The 16,701-nt window shown below is 41.4% G+C and overlaps 2 protein-coding genes across 2 annotated transcripts in view; one reads left to right on the plus strand and one right to left on the minus strand.

Moving 5' to 3' along the window:
* The window catches only part of ZYG11B (zyg-11 family member B, cell cycle regulator), a 115,461-nt gene that overhangs the window by 18,997 nt on the left and 79,763 nt on the right, over positions 1–16,701 (minus strand). Inside the window, exons 6-10 of the mRNA XM_045291756.1 lie at positions 13,007–13,071; positions 5,358–5,457; positions 5,096–5,146; positions 1,393–1,554; positions 1,240–1,287 (exon numbers count right to left, since the gene is read on the minus strand). Coding sequence (XP_045147691.1) covers positions 1,240–1,287; positions 1,393–1,554; positions 5,096–5,146; positions 5,358–5,457; positions 13,007–13,071 — 426 coding nt within the window. The remainder of the gene's footprint in view (positions 1–1,239; positions 1,288–1,392; positions 1,555–5,095; positions 5,147–5,357; positions 5,458–13,006; positions 13,072–16,701) is intronic.
* On the plus strand, positions 6,098–7,212 carry LOC105978313 (60S ribosomal protein L30-like). Its single transcript, XM_013003867.3, has 3 exons — positions 6,098–6,170; positions 6,613–6,989; positions 7,185–7,212. Exons 1-2 carry the CDS (start codon positions 6,098–6,100, stop codon positions 6,966–6,968), a joined length of 429 nt encoding a protein of 142 aa, XP_012859321.2. The 3' UTR covers positions 6,969–6,989; positions 7,185–7,212.

Raw genomic sequence — 16,701 nt, forward strand, 5'->3', positions numbered from 1 at the left:
ACTTGAGTAGAGGCCCAATGTCCATCTGCTACCTTAATACTTAACATATAAATATATGCACATAGATCTATTTCCCTGTCGTCATATATAAATATATTTACATATGTACATGCCTGTATTTAGACCTCTATAAATGCCCTGTGCTTCCTAATTCTTTCCTCTATTTCCTTTTACTTTCCTCCTGCCTCACTATCATGTTCAGCCTTCATTTGGGTTTAAATAACTCCTCTGAGTTACAATGCCCTTGATCAAGCCTTATCAGGCCTCCTACACCCTCCGCACCACCAATTTCAGATCACTTGTTGTTCCCTTGTCCCTGGGTTTGTTAACACCCACTTCTTTCCCCCCCCTCCCCCTCTCCCATGTCCCCCTGGTACCTTCGGTCCATTGTTTTCTCCTCCAGATCATTTATCCTGCCTATCTTATCTAGATAAGACATGCAGAGATAATAACATGCACAAAAACAAGACAGAGCAAAACAAAACAACAAAAGAAAACAAAACAGCAACAAAAATAACCAATGACCAAAAAAAAAAGAAAAGCCTGTATATAGTTCAAGGTCTGTTTGTTGACCTTTAGGAGTGTTTTCCAGTCGAATCTGATGGGGTGCTACGCCATGGCCCCATAGCCTATTTTTGGTACTCCCTCGGGACTTCCTTGCTGTTCTGCTGCATGTCCTTAGTGTTTCGCCTCAGTGTGGTGGGGTCTGATTGGGCGCAATTCCCCAAACTGTGTGCCAATGTTGTCCCCTGTAGGGCTATGGGTCAGTGAGGGATGTCGTGTCTCTTAGTGGGGCCGGCCATATGGTCCTCTCTGTGCATTGTCTTCTCTGAGCAAGGATATCGTCGTCATGGCTTGGTGGGCCAGGATGTGCTCCACTCTCTCTTCTTCCCCCTTCGTTTGCTCCTGTGTGCTCTGATCAGACATGTCCCTCTCCCTGAGCTGTAGCTTTAGTGCTGTCCTCTGAAGTGAATTCTTCTGCAGGGAGGAGGGCACTGTCCATGCAGTTGGGATTGGGCCCAGCCCCTCTTAATTTTTTCTTAGAATGTGGCTAAAATCTTAATATGTATGCAAAGCTTCTAAGCTTTATACCCTGCTTTTCTAAGATTATAATTACTTTGTGTATAACTTTTAAAGTCTTAAAATATTTGTAAATATCACAGCAGCAATTGTCAATATAGTGCCGCAAATAAAAAACAATTACAGCTTGAAATTCAGAAGGAAATGCTAATATCTTACCAAAAGTCCTAGGACTTTCTGTTGAATGGATGATTCACTTGGGAAAGACTGTAAAAAGAAGAAGAACTCTATAAGTAAGTAAAGAACTAAACATCGTAAATAAATGCTGAAAGAAGTAAATGCCAACACTGTAGCGTAAATTCCCATCCTAACCTCCAGAACCCTCATGAAGAGTTCTAACCCTTGGTTCTCAATGAAGTGTCTGCAAGTGGTTGGGGATTCATCTGTGAGGTTCCAGAGTGCACTCAGTGTAAACTTCAAAGTGGTGTCCACTGAATTTTGATTGGTTTTCTGCTTCACTATTTGAAGAAGTTGCTGAAAGAAGAAAATAGAATTAAGTTCTCATTATTGAATTATAATAACCACATTCCATGAGGAATAGTCTCCTGGCTGAAAGCATGTCTTTTAAAGGCTCTTCAAGTACACCTAACAGACCACTCTAAGACCAAAACCAAACTTATTGCCAGGGAGTCAATGATGACTCATAGTGACCCCCTGTGTGTTCCTGAGACCACAACTATTTATGGGAGCAGAAAGTCAAGTCTTTCTCCTGCGAAGCTGCTGGTGGTTTCCAACAGCTGACCATGCGATTGCAACACAACTTCTAACGACCACACCAGGAAAAAAACATAGAGTTTGTGGTAGTTACATAATCCATTGTCATTTTGAAAGGATTAAGAATGAAGGGGTGGAGTTTAGCCTGTCAATCAGGTCATCGCTTGATGACTGTATTTGGAGGTGTTAAGGAGATAAATAGCTCGCTGGAGGCAGGACACAGGCTCACTCCCTGGGAGACTCTGCAGCTGACAAGACTCACAGAACTATGCTAGTTCCCTGAGCTGGAGAAGTCATGTGGAGTCTCCTGCCAGCACTGAGATGCTTACAATGCCACTGGATCCACAAGACTTCCTACCCACTGGCCCATGATCTTCCAGCATTTGGCATCATTGCATGTGCTTTCTGAGTCTGAAGAGGTCTTTATAGAGTGGTATCAGATATAAGGGCTAATATCAGACATACGGATTTGATCTGGACTGGGCTGGGATGTTTTGTATATAAAGCTCTTTCCTATACACACAAGTGTCTATGAATTTGTTTCTCTAGTCTACCCAGACTAACACAAGGTCTTCATGAACACCTTCTTCTTCTTCTTCTTTTTAAGAACCTACAATTTAATCATCTCTAAATAATACTTGATAGTAAAATGTTCAAACATTAGGACTATTATCTTACACAATTGGTCACAGTATACACATATTTTAGATCTTGGGATAAAAAAGGAAGAGGAAGAAGGGCATAAATATTGGCAAAACCCCAGACCACTGCCACTAAGTCGAGCCTAACTCATAGCAACCCTCCATAGGTTTCCAAGGCTGTAAATCTTTACACAACAGAAAGCCTCATCTTTCTCCTGAATGTTTGTAATCTATATTCTACATTGTAGTATAATTAGCTACAGTTAGCAGGAGAGGTAATTGAATCTCAGAAATATTAAGTAAATAAGTAAATTGATCTGGTTTCTCAATTTTGTAAGTGACAGTAAAAACTGGAAGATTTATCTTATCTAACTGCATATTTTCCTTAAGAAAAAAGGATACACTGTATATTGACAAGAGAATTAAAGTCTATTTCAAATGTAAAAAGGACAAAAGCTCTGAAATTCTATTTGTAAATAATTTCAATCACAAATTTTATTTAGTAAATTTACATTTACAAGGTAATTTCATGGCTCTACTTTTAGATTATACTTTTGGGGCTAAAAGAGAGTTTGCTATAAGAAAACTATTAATGAATACTATTATTAAAGGCAAAGCATAATACAGAAAAAAAAATTTTAAGCACCAGCATCCAAGTACAATTTGTTGTTGTCAGGTGCCCTCGAGTCAGTACCAACTCGTAGCAAGCCTCTGCACAACAGACGACAGCACCACTTGGTCCCATGCCACCCTCTCCATTGTCACATCCAAGCTCATCGGGCAGCAACTGAGTGGACCCATCTTGCCAAGGGTCTGCCTCCTTTTTGTTGCCCCTTCACTGTACCAAGTATGAGTCTCTTTCCAGGGACTGATTTCTCCTGACCACATGTCCAAAGCAGACAAGACAAAGTCTCGCCATCCTCCATCCTAGCTTCTAAGCAGCACTCTGACGGTATTTCTCCCAAGACAGATTTGTTTGTACTTTCAGCAGTCTGTGGTACTTTCAGTATTCTTCTCCAGCACCATAATCCAAATGCATCAATTCCTCTCTGCCCTTTCTTATTCAACGTTCAGTACGTACAATTCGATAACGTAATAGCATAGTAGTCAGTAGTGTAGCACTAGAATCAGGCTGGCTATATTTAAATATAATCTCTGCCTCTGGAGCAGCTGTGTAACATGTTTACCTCTTTGTACTTTTTTTTTTTTTCCATTTGTATTACCTTCTTTTCTTCAAAGCTCCCAATTGCACCCAAGGGCTACTAGCAACCACTCCCACCACCTACCCCACCACACAGCTTTAAAAGCAGCTTGGAGACAAAGATATCCACACTGACCACTCTCAGGCGCTGAACTTTGGCTGTAATCTTATTATTATTAATTATTTTATTGGGGGCTGGTACAACTCTTATCACAATACATACATACATCTATTGTGTCAAGCACAGTCATACATTTCTTGCCATCATCATTCTCAAAACACTTTCTTTCTACTTTAGCTCTAGGTATCAGCTCATTTTCCCCCCTCCCTCCCTCATGAACCCTTGATAATTTATAGATTATTATTATTATTTGTTCGTGTTTTACAGTGTCCGACATCTCCCTTCACCCACTTTTCTGTTGTCCATCCCCCAGGGAGGGGGATAAATGTAGATCATTGTGATCGGTTCCCCCTCTCTCCCCCCACCCTTTATTATTACCACTGCACTAGTAATTCCTGCTTCAAAGAAATGTGATTTTTCCCCAAGCAAACGAGTAGACTACTTCCTTTAAAATCTTGAATGTTTATATATCTAGGAGCCCTGATGAGAGAAAGATGAGGCTTTCTACTCCCATACAAATCTAAAGTCTCCCAAATCCAAAGGGACAGCTCCTCTACCCTACAGGATCACTGTGTGTCAGACCAATTTGTTGGCAGTGAGGTTTTTTGGTTGTTGTTAGTTTTTGGAGGAGCTTGGTGGTGTAGTGGGTCTGTTAACCACATGGTTAGCAGTTCAAATCCACCAGCCACTCTTTTGGAAACCTACAGGGTAGTCTGAATCTATTCAACAGTAGGACTTTGGTTTGGTTTGAGTCAAAACTACTCTGAGACACATAGACAGCCATTCTAAAAACAAGATTCTCATCCCTGAAGGCAGTAACAATTGAGTAAAATCAGCATCTTTTCTAAAATATATTATATTTTGTGCTTTAAAAAACAAAACAAAACAAATGTGCTGGTGTCCAAATAATAAAATCATAGAATTTTAGTGCTTGGTAAGACCTTAAAGTTTACTTAGATCCTAGTGATTCAGGCAGTTTATCTATATTTACAAAGTGAATTTACAAGGTTAGAGCCTAAGCCCCCATCTCCTAATTCAGGGCTCTTTCTATTTTTGTTAAGGAACAAAAAATATCTCTGTGGGGAAAACAAGGAGCCTGGTGGCACTGTCGCTAAGTGTCGGACTGCTAATCACAAGTTCACAAGAAAAAGTAGAGGGTCACTCTAAGCTGGAATTGACTTGATGGCAGTAGGTTTTGGGGGGGCTTATGGGGATGGTGCGGTGTGGGTAATTAGAAGTAAGAGGTTCTGGGGGTTTTAAAGCAAAAAGTGTCAAATGATACACATCACTGACAAAACCCACCCTCTTGTGGCTGTATAGAGATGGTAGAAGACTTACCCTGACAATGAAGAGCTCGGCACCAAGCTGTGCAGTTTGCTCTGTAGAAAGCTGCAAGAAAGCAAAAGACAAGGTCAATGTCCAAAACGTATTCACTGTAGCAGACTGCAACTGCAAGGTCAGACTGGAACCTCCGAGCACCCTGGAATTCTACCATATTAAAGGTACTTACATATCTCTCGGGTACAAAGATTTTGGAGAAACAGTAATTGCAACGAGAAACGGCTGCCTACAAAGAAGTATCCAGCAAGAGTTCAGGTACCTTGGCAGCCAGGATGGAAATGATAGCAACCGCCATCCTCTGCATGTTTTGATCCTCATGGTTGCAGAGCCATTGCATGACCAGCTTGGCAGCTTCGAACCTGAACACACACACAGAGTTTCAGGAATTAATCTGGGGGCCTCAGTGCCGTTTCAGGGCTCACCTAGAAAATCATGCTACGATTTAGGAGATGGGAAGGAAATGGAAAATCTTTCTGAATAGACAGAGAATAAGAACCACGTGGTGCTGTAGGAATACTACCTTAGTTTCCTTCTGACAGCACTGTTAGGAAGCAAGGACTTGGAAAATATGGTAAACCTATTTGTCTGGCATTTCATATTCTATCTAGCATTATAGCATAATACCATAATGATAGTTTGTTTCATCCCCCCTGGTTTTTCATATTGTCCAGCATAATGAAAATATTTATTCAACCATTTACTGAGTCCCTGCTTTGTGCTAAATATTGGTCTTGATGGTAGAAGTAGTTAACAAAATAGACTAAAGTCTTGCCCCTCACAAAGCTTACACACTAGTGGGGAAGACATAATAAACAGATGAATGAGTAAAATGTTCAGTCTGGTTAATTACCGACGTGTGCTATGAGAGGAAAAATAAAGCAGGGAAAAGGGTGTATGAAATGCTGAAACTTAATAAAGTGGGTAGGGAAGACTCCAATAACGCTTTCAAGGTAATAAGACCATGTGACTATCCAAGGACATGCATTCCAGGCAGAGGGAATGGGCATTGTGTACAACAATCCTGAAATGGGAGTGCCTGGAGGTTTTGAGAAAAACCATGGAAATCAGTCAGGCAAGAGCAGATAGAACAAGAGGAAGACTATTGAGAGGTGAGGTCTGAGTTAACACAGCACCTTGGTGAAGACTTGGCTTTTATCTTTTTTTTTTGGCTTTTATCTTGAATGATGGAAAACCATTAGAAGATTCTGAGTAGAGAAGTGACCAGAACTGACATGTTTTAACAGAATTTAACTCTACATTTTACATAAACTCCAGGGGTGGGGGTAGGGGATGGGGCATAAGAGATAAGGCAGGGAAAACTGTTAAGAAACTATGCAGTAATTCAAGTGAGAAACCACTTGGACTATGGTGGCAGAAGCGGGTCTTGAGTTCTAGTCAAATTCTGGCCCTGGTTTGAACGTACAGCTGTATTTGCCAAAGAACTGAATGTGGCCTTTCTCCCTTTCCGGCCATCTTGGCGGCTGCTCTTGGTTGGGGGCCATCCTGCACCTAAGACAGGAAGGTGGTGGCCGCAAAGAAGACGAAAAAGTCTCTGGAGTCCATCAACTTGAGGCTCCAACTCGTTATGAAAAGTGGGAAGTACATGCTGGGCTACAAGCAGACGCTGAAGATGATCAGGCAAGGCAAAGCGAAACTGGTCATCCTGGCCAACAACTGCCCCGCCTTGGGGAAATCAGAAATTGAGTACTACCCCATGTTGGCCAAAACCGGTGTTCATCACTACAGCGGCCACAACATCGAGTTGGGCACAGCGTGTGGCAAGTCCTGCAGGGTGTGCAGGCTGGCCATCATCGACCCCGGGGAGGCTGATATCATTAGAAGCATGCCAGAACAGACTGGTGAAAAATAAATCCTGCAATATTTTTCTTTAATAAAATTGGCCAGGAGGGGGGAGTGGGGAGGGAAGGAGAGGGGAATAAAGGAAAATGAGCTGATTCCAGGAACCCAAGAGGAAAGCGAATTTTGGGAAGGATGAGGGCAACAAATATATAGGTGTGCTTTGCACAACTGATCTATGTGTTGTGATTAATTGTATGAGCCCCAATAAAATGATTAAAATCAATAAATAAAACTGGCCAGAGCTTGTTTTAAAAACAAACAAACAAACCCCCCAAAAAAGAACGGAATGTGGGCTATGAGAAAAGGAGAGAAATACAGGCTGAGGCCAAGAAATGTATCTGATTGTCTTATCCACAGTCTCATCCTTCGAAACTCAGCTCAAATATCATTTCCTTTGACAAGCTTTCCTTGATTAGCTTATCATTGTCCTCTGACTGCTAGTCAACCAAACCAAACTAAACTCACTGCCCCAGTGTCGATTCTGACTCCTAGTGACACTATATGGCAAGGTTGAACTGCATTGAGGGAGACTAACGACAAGAGTAGAAAGCCTCGTCTTTCTCCTGAGGAGCAACTAATGGTATTGAACTGCGGACCTTGCAATTAGCAGCCTAACAAGTAAGCACTACCCAACCAGGGCACTTTGTTCATAACTTGGTCGGAGATCTGTGATTAACTTATGACTCATTTGAGTCCCCCATTTACCTGTGAGCTCCTTGGAGAGATGGAAACATAACCCATATACACCTCTATATCAAGTACCTAATATAGTGCTTCATGCCTACATAATGCTTACTGCTTGCATGTGCCAACTGAATGATTATATTAATCGTGCTAAATCCTCTGCAACTTCCTTCAAATTTACTGTTACTTCCTTTCTATTCCCAAGGCCACCGCGAATTAGGCCCATTACTGGCATTCTGTTCTTCTACAAAAGTCACAAAATCAAAGTCGCTGCATGGAGTTGATGCAGACTCATGACGACCCTGAGGATGGACCAGAACGGCCCCTTTGGGTTTCTGACTGTAGCTGGTTATGGGAGTAGAAAGCCCTTTCTCCTGGGGAGTGGCTGGTGGTGTAGAGCAGCTGGTGGATGGCAGTCCAAGGAGTAACCACTATGTTACTAAGGCTCTATAATAAATCCTTAATTGACCTCGATCCCCAGTGCTTTCAATTTGTGCCTGTGTACTGAAAATAAATAAACCTGTCAAAGGACTAAGGTATAATGTCACTCCTGTACTTATAGCATTCTAAAAATACTTTTGTTAGGTAGCTAACTTAGGGATAAGGGGTTGTCCCTCCCATGCCTGCAAAGGCCCCCACAGAGGAGGTTAGAAAGAAATTAGGCAACCATTAGACACTTATGAAGACCCCAAACAGCATGCTTAAACTCAAGACCCCAGAGCCAGATGGGAGGTACACCTGGGCAGGCAAACTGGGCCCAGACTCAGGACATCACCCAGGTGGGCCTAACTCAGCCAATAAGATCAACCATTACCATCAACCATGCCTTCCCCCAGCCAATGGGTGGGCTAGAATAAAGACAGGGAGCACGCTCTGGGACGTCTTACCCTGCTCCTGGTCAGAGGCAGGTAGAGGGGGAGGGTCTCCTTCTCCCATGTGGGCAGACATGGGCCCACAGCTACTTGGACCACATGCTCTGTCTCTAGGGTTCTTGGGCTTCTATCCTCCCGGGATCCCCCCAAAATCCACACGCAAAAGTGCTCTTTTCCACGTGGTTGTTTGGGCCGAAGTGAACCCCTTTGAGACTGTAAAACCTGAAACTTGTCCTGTCCTTCATAAAAGCCCACTTGGATTACAAAACAGGCTTCGGCGTGAATTCTTTCATCGTGCGAGCCAAGAACCGAGGTATTACCCACTTGAAAAACCTAACACTTTCAAATTATTATTCCTGCCTACTTACACTTTCTGCAAAGCGTTTGTTCTCAAATGTACCAGCCAATTATGAAGCAGTATAGCCTAGTAGTTAAGAGCACAGATTCTGAAGTCAGTGCTGGATTTGAATTCTAGTCCTATCATATATTAATGATAATCATAAGATTTATTATTAACTGTGCATTTGAAACCCTTAGGCCAGGGGTTAGCAAACTTTTGAGATGGAAGACTGAATCCTGTCCCTTACAACAATTTAAAAATTATTTGAGAGCCATAAATATATTTTTACACACAAATGAAATCACCATTATCTGAATAATACCGTTTAAATGAAACTGAGTTTTATTTCGTTTTCAACTTTATTCCTGAGAGAGCCGCATATGGCTCTGGAGCTGCAGTTTTCGGACCCCCACCTGTTAGACCATTATCTCCTTTTCTATGATTCTTTCTCCCCTCCCCCATTTGGTACTCTGTGTTTCACCCTTCTATTACCTAACTCTTCCATCTTGGGAATCCTGGTCATCAGCATCCATCCCAAGACAATTCTGCAGAGAATGGCCCCAGGGTCCTCCCAGTTTGAAGTGGGTCTGAGAGTTCGCGCAATCCAAACATCAAGGCCCCTTTATCCCACCCTGGTCCAAGAGTCACCAGAACTCACTGCCATCGAATCAATGCTACCCTTATAGGATGGGATAGAACTGCCCTGGTGGGTTTCTAACAGGAATAGAAAGCCATGGTTTTGAACTGCTGATCTTGAAGATCACAGCCCAATGTGTAACCACTATGCCAAGAGTCACCAGAAGAGAACACATCACCTGACCCACTATTCTCCCTGAGCCTATTTCTCAAGTGAGAAGTTTATCTAGTGAACATTGGGGAGAACAGGACTAACCAAGCGGAGTTTAGAGGGCAGGGAGGGGCAGGAAGGAGTCAGAATTCTGGGAGTCTCAGGGAACAAAGAGACCCAGCTGCCCCTAATGCAGGAAGCATGTGGTATTTTGGTCATACTGTTCTTTGTCAGCACAGGCACCAAAATCTTTTTCTGTTTCTTTTGCATGCAGTATCTGCTGTATTTTGATTGGCTAAGAAAGTAAGGAAAGAACCTATACATTGGACAACAATACATTTATTCATGTAATTTTTATAGCATGAAACAATCAATCAAACTAGCTACTTGAAGGCATAGAGCTGGTATATAAAATGTGTAGACTCTGGACTTCAATGGACAGTTTACCATAGAGGGAATACAGGCAGCCAATAAACATAAATGTTCTCCCATCACTAGCCACCCGAGAGACGTGAATCCAAAGATGAGATATCACCTCACCCAGCTTTGAGAGAAAAATTCAAAAAAAGCAGAAAACAACAAATGATGGAGAGGGTACAGAGAGACGGGGACCTTTATATACTGCTGGTAGGACTGTAACTCAACACAACTACCATGGAATGCAGTATGGCACTTCCTCAAACAATTGGAAATAGCAACACCACATGGCCCAGCAATCGTAATACTTAGTAAATCCCCTACAGATATAAAGAATATAGCACAGATATATGCACACGCATGTTCATCATAGCACTATTCACAAGATCAAGGCAGAAAACCCTAAATACCCACTGGGAGAAGTAGAGACAAACAAACATTGGGGCATGTACAATGGACTACTACACAGTGGTAAAAATTATGATGAAATTATGAAATGCCTAATGCCATGTATGGACTTAGAGAACATTACATTGAGTGCAGTTAGTAAAAACAAAAGGGCAGATATTGTATGAGAACAATTACTTAAAATAAATATGAAACTTTCTTGCCAAAAGCAATAGACTTGGACGTTTACCAGAGTGAGAGGGAAGAGTGGAAAGGGGAAGCAATAGACTAAAGGGTAGATGGGTCTTAACACTGGTGAAGGGGGAGAAAAATATGAGGGGGTACCCCCCATAAAACCCTAAATTCTGCCCCCCCAAAGCTACATATTAAAAATGTTTTTTTCAAAACAACCTTATCACCTTCAAAGTACTAGACATTACACGTTAAAAAAATTGTCAAATCTGCGATTCCATCCTTGGGAAGATTTTTCAAACTCATCTGTTTGGGTGGCTGTTAGCAACTCCTTCATTTTTTTCTTTACCTCTTCTACATTGTCAAATCACTGTTCTTTCGTGTCCCTCTTCATTCGTAGAAACAAAGAGAAGTGGCATGGAGCGAGGTCAGATGAGACAGGTGTGTGGGGCAAGAGAGGCAAGCTGGTTTTTGCCAAAAATTGGACCACTGAGATGGCTGCATGAGCAGGTACACTGTCATGGTGGGCCACACCAGTCCCCCGTCTGCCACAAATCAGGCCTTTTTTGTCACACACTGTTACGCTATCGTTTCGGAACCTCTAAATAGAAAGCTTGATTAACAGTCTGACCTGGTGGAACAAGCTGTTTGGGAAGATGACAGACTTCCAGAACCACGTTTGTCATCAAACAACATTTCACCTTTTTTTGAAACAAAAACCACTTGTACACTTGAGTTTTTCCCATAGCGCTGTCCTTGTAAGCTGTGTTCAACATTACAACAGTTTCTGTGGCATTTTTCCCAAGCAGGAAACAAAATTTCAAAGCCACACATTGTTCTCTTAAATCGTCCATCACTAAAAACAAGCTTTGAGCAAAACTGTTTTTACGAAAAAATTCACTGTGACCAGAGAGAACCTTCCCAAATAATGCCACTGGGTGCACTAACTCAGAGTGAGTTGCTTGATGCTCGCCCAGTAGGAAAAATGCATACTACAAAGGTGGAGCTTTACTGATTTTAGAGGGAAGAACAGGCTATTGGAAGTTTGATAAATTGTTTAAAACAGTCAATGCAAAATTATGGTCTGACACATTTAATCTTCATCTAATTCACAATTTTAAAACAACAACAAAAGAACAGTATTTTAAAACATGAAACAAAAAAACTATCATCCTTTTATCTTTCAAAGCACATCTTAGAAAAGTTATCATTTTAGACTTAGTGGAATCCAGTTTTATAGCTTCCCTTAACCTCTGCTTTAAAATTTTCTTCCAAAATTCAATACCAATAAACAATACAACTACTCTTCACTTACTGACATGGTTAGGATCCAAAGACCAGGTAGCTACACGAAATTAGGCAAATGCTCCTCAGGCTACAAGAACTGTTTATGAGACTGCTCCGTTCCCTGCAGCTGTCATTTGCAACTCACTCCTCTCTACTGCGACTCTGTACTTTAGTCGGCTGTGCCCTATCAAACCACAGAGCTGTATAGGTCAGAATCTGCCATCAGGAGAGTTCCCATCCTACCATGACTCACATGATTTTCTTGTTCTCCAGAGAAATGCCCACCCACCTGGGACTGCTACCTGCTGGCAAACCTGCTGGCTACCTGCTGTGCAAACCATGGCTTTCTGGTCTGCAACTAAGTGATCGCTGCAAATGCTGCCTGCACCCCTCTGCCACCTTCTCTCAGACCTGAGGTGTGTGGCCACAGCAAGGCTCTGGAGCAGGCATACAGGTTAATGGCCCAAAGGCTTCTGATGCCTGGCCTTTCCCTGCTCCTACTTTCTCTTTTCATTTTATTTGCATCCTAGACTAGGAAGAGGGGTAGGATGGGAGGGATCATTTGAGGCTCTTTCAGAACACATAGTTTTAGAGAGTTATAAGTAGAGTTTTTACTATTACCATAAATGTGAATGTCAGATAATGATCATCTAAAAGTGAGGAGTAAGTGTAATACTAGAGGGATGATACAAAGAAAGGAACATTGAATCTAGAACTAAAAGACCTGAGTCTTTCTAGATTCATTAGTTAAACGTATACCCATGGGCAAGACACTGAGGACACACCTCAGCAGTTTCCTCATCTTCAAATGGAGGTCACGTCATGCACAATATTATATAAATACTCTGAAAACTATAACCAAGATAAATTCTTAAGCAAGGTGCTATGAAAACAGAGGCCAATCTATTATGAGCTGTCAGAGAACTAAATTAAGAGATGTAGATTTAGCATTCTGTAAGGTCATGCACAATTCTATCTATTCAATCTTACACCAGGAATGTCCTACCTGGTAAGAAATGACCCAAGAAAGATTTTAAAAATTCAGTTTTGCCCCATTTTAAAATTCTAGGGCTCTCACTTGCCTGTTAAATGGGACATCTTGAAGAATCCGGTCACTGCAAAGTGAGAGGAGGCAATTCTTCTGTAACTACAAATTCAAAAGTAGAAAAACAAGAACAAATGAAATACTGCTCTACAGTAACTTTTTAAACAAAAGTAGTTTCTTTAAAGAAAAAAGAATTAAAAGGTTGAAGACTGATAAAGCACCAGTAACTTCTTATAACTTACTCAGCTCACCTACTGCTGAAAGAAACACTGACTTAAATTAGATCCATAGAAATTTACCGGAACATAGTTTTCCCCTGTCTTTTCCATTAGGCAAGAAATTTCATAAACCAGTAAAAACCTGCTAATTTCCCTTCCTTCTAGTGGCCAATGAGGATGCAACCTTGCCTTCTGCGTCTCTGAGAAGAGAGAATGGCAAAAACAATGGTTGACAATTATGCATGGTGACATACAGTAGTAGGCAAAAGTTTTAAGCCAGCCTGATTCGACGATAGCTGGAGTCTAACCTAAGGCATCTGGGACTAGTGCTCTGCACGTTGGCTTGTAAATAGTTACCAACAAGACCTGGATCTGAAAAAAAAAAAAAGACTTGGATCTGTCTTTTAAATAAATTTCATATTAGTACCATTAAACAAGAGCAAATAAAAATATGAATCATTCATCAAGAGAATAAAAGTATGCCACGTAATAGTATTTTAATGGTATTAGTCCGAGGAAGCAAAATGAGAACTTTCGAAGTGTGTGTGGGAAAAAAATATGTAATCTTTTTTTTTTTTAGTTTGAAAAGTGATCTTATTTTTATAACTATGTTATAAAACTTCTTGTGTACGGTCAGAAGATTTCCTGCCTAAGAAAGAAAACTCATTATATGATAGTTCAATGATAGACAGAAAGCAAACCTGAGTCACTGCATACATAAAGTTAAGAAAGGAATTAAACCAAAGCTCAACCTCAGTACCCTTGAACTGAGTACTACTCACAGGGACCTATAGGACAGAGTAAAATTGCTCCACAGGATCTCAGAGGCTATACATCTTTATGGCAGCGGAATGCCTTCTCCTTCGGAGCAGTTGGTTGGAAGCTTGAGATTAGCAACCCCAAGAGGAAGCCACTGTGCACCAGGGCCGCTTATGAGTTCCCAGTAGTACTTGGCAGTGTATTATGTATTCCCTTGCCAGCACGTGTGGAACTCTGCACAGGTACAACAGCCGGGATTCACTAAGATGTCAAGCTTAATTGGCTAAAGTGGTAACAAGATCATTTTCACTGGATCTACGACTTAACACATCTGAAAGCACCACAAGTAAATACGGAGATCGTGAAGGCAGAATTTTTAGGGGTTAGAGTGACAAGTATTCACAAACTTTCTATTCTACCCTTCTCCACATCAGCCCTCAAGTTGGAATTTGCCCTCCTCTCCAGTCTCAGCCCTTGTCCTTTCTAGAATGCTACAGACTTTCCAACTAGGTCCGCTGTTTTCCTACTTTTCTCCCTGCTCTCCCTGAAAAAGATGCCACCCACTTTTTCAAGATCAGAATCAAATGCCAGTTCCTCATTAAAGACTTGTCTGGGACCTTGGCTGGCAGAATGAATCACTCTCCTGATTTCTGTGGCATTTAGTTCAAACAGCAGAAGATAATTTACATAGTGTTTAATAGAACATGCAATTTTCCCACTAATCCATTGAATTCCCAGGAGCTTTCCCCGTTTCCCGGACCCCTCCCAATCATTTAAAAATGCTTTAATTTATATAGAAAAAATATTTTAAATGTATATGAGTTACAGGCTGTATTTCTTGAACTGTTTATGTTGTTAGGCGTCACTGAAGTCAGTTTTAACCCCATGTACAACAGAATGAGCCACTGCCCAGTCCTGTGCCATGCTCACCATTGTTAAGTTTAAGCCCATTGTTGCAGCCACTGTGTCAGCCCATCTCATTTCGTCTCTTCCTCTTTCCCTGCCCTCCTGCTTTACCAAGCACGATGGCCTTTTCTAGGAACTGGTCTCTCCAGTAACATGCCTGAAGTATGTGCAATAAAGTGTCATCATACTTGCTTCTAAAGAGCATTCTGGTTGTACATCTTTCAAGATAAATTTCTTTGTTCTTTTGACAGTCCGTGGGATTTTCAATATTCTTCACTAGCACTGTAACTCAAATGCACCAATTCTTCCTCGGTTTCCTTATTCAATGTCCAGCTTTCGCATGCACTGAGGTGACGATGAGTCAGGTGTACCTTAGTTCTTCGAGTAACATTCCTGCTCTTGAACACTTTAAAGAAGTCGTGTGCAGCATAATTTACCCAATGTCATGCGTTCTTTCATCTTTTGACTGCTGTTTCCATCGAAGCAAGATGAAATCCTCGACAGCTTCAATCTTTCTCTGCTTACCATGATGTTCTACAATGGTTCAGTTGTGAGAATTTTGACTTTCTTTTTTCTTTTTTTTTTAAATTTTGACTTTCTTCACACTGAGTTGTAATCCACACTGAAGGCTGCAATCCTTGATCTTCATCAGCAAGGGCTATAAGTCCTCCTCATTTTCAGGAAGCAAAGTCGTGTCATCTGCATGTTGCAGGTTATTCATCAGCCTTCTTCCAATCCTGATGCTGCATCTTCTTCATATGGATCAGCTTTGGGGATTCTTTGCTCTGCATACAGATTGAATAAGGATGGTGAAAGGATACCACATCTTTCTTCATTGTAAACCACGCGGTGCGCCTTACTGTGCTACAACTATTGCTTCTTGATCCACACACAGGTTCTTCACGGACACAAGTGTTGTGGCAGTCTCATTCTTCTCAAGGCTATCCATCATTTGTGATGACTGACACACCAAATGACTGCATAATCAATAAACACAAGAAAATATCTTTCTAATATTCTCTACGTTCAGCCAACATCCATCTGACATCACCAATGATGACCCTGTACCACATCTTCCTCTGAAACTGGACTGAATTTCTGACAACTCCCTGCCAATGTACTACTACTGTACCAGTTGTTGAATCATCTTTAGCAAAATTTTAATTGCAAGTTACATGAATGGTATTGTTCTATAAGCTGTGCTTTCTATTGGGTTACCGTTCTTTGGAATGGGTACAAATATGAATTTCTTCCAGTTGGTTGGTCAGGTAGATGTCTTCCAAGTTTCTTGGAATAGGTGAGTGAGTGCTTCCAGTGCGTCATCAGCTTGTTGAGACATTCCAATTGATATTCCATCAAATCCTACCTCTATATAAATAATGACTTTAAGATGCCCAAGAACTTATATCCTAAGACTTTATAAGTTAGTTCTCCTGTAAGCCCTGCTTGAATTAAGTTACCAATCTAGGAATGAGTGGGGCTTGATCATGGTCATAAGCTTCTGGGATGGGAGAGTGCTAAGTGGCAGTGGATTTCAAGGTGTTTGTCGGTCAATAAATCATTGCCACCCAGTCACCATGGCCAAGAACTCTTGCGAGCCTGAATATGTTATGGCAATGGACAAGAGATTCAAATCTCTCAAGTTTGCGTTGCTTTTCCCTGGGTTGTGTCTTAAGTAGCTCACCTCTCCTTTCTATTTACTGAAAGTCTCTGGGATGACGGTAAGGGGGTAAGATAGTTTATTGTGCCAGCCTGGCTGATAAACACAAGTGGGATTAACTGAAGGGCAGAGAGATAAATGGCTTGGTGAGCCTTGCCTTTCTTGTCTCTTGCTGTGATCATCAGACGA

Source organism: Echinops telfairi, unplaced genomic scaffold (genome assembly GCF_000313985.2).
Source record: "Echinops telfairi isolate 266 unplaced genomic scaffold, ASM31398v2 ScPeMD7_443;HRSCAF=831, whole genome shotgun sequence".
Taxonomy (NCBI): domain Eukaryota; kingdom Metazoa; phylum Chordata; class Mammalia; order Afrosoricida; family Tenrecidae; genus Echinops; species Echinops telfairi.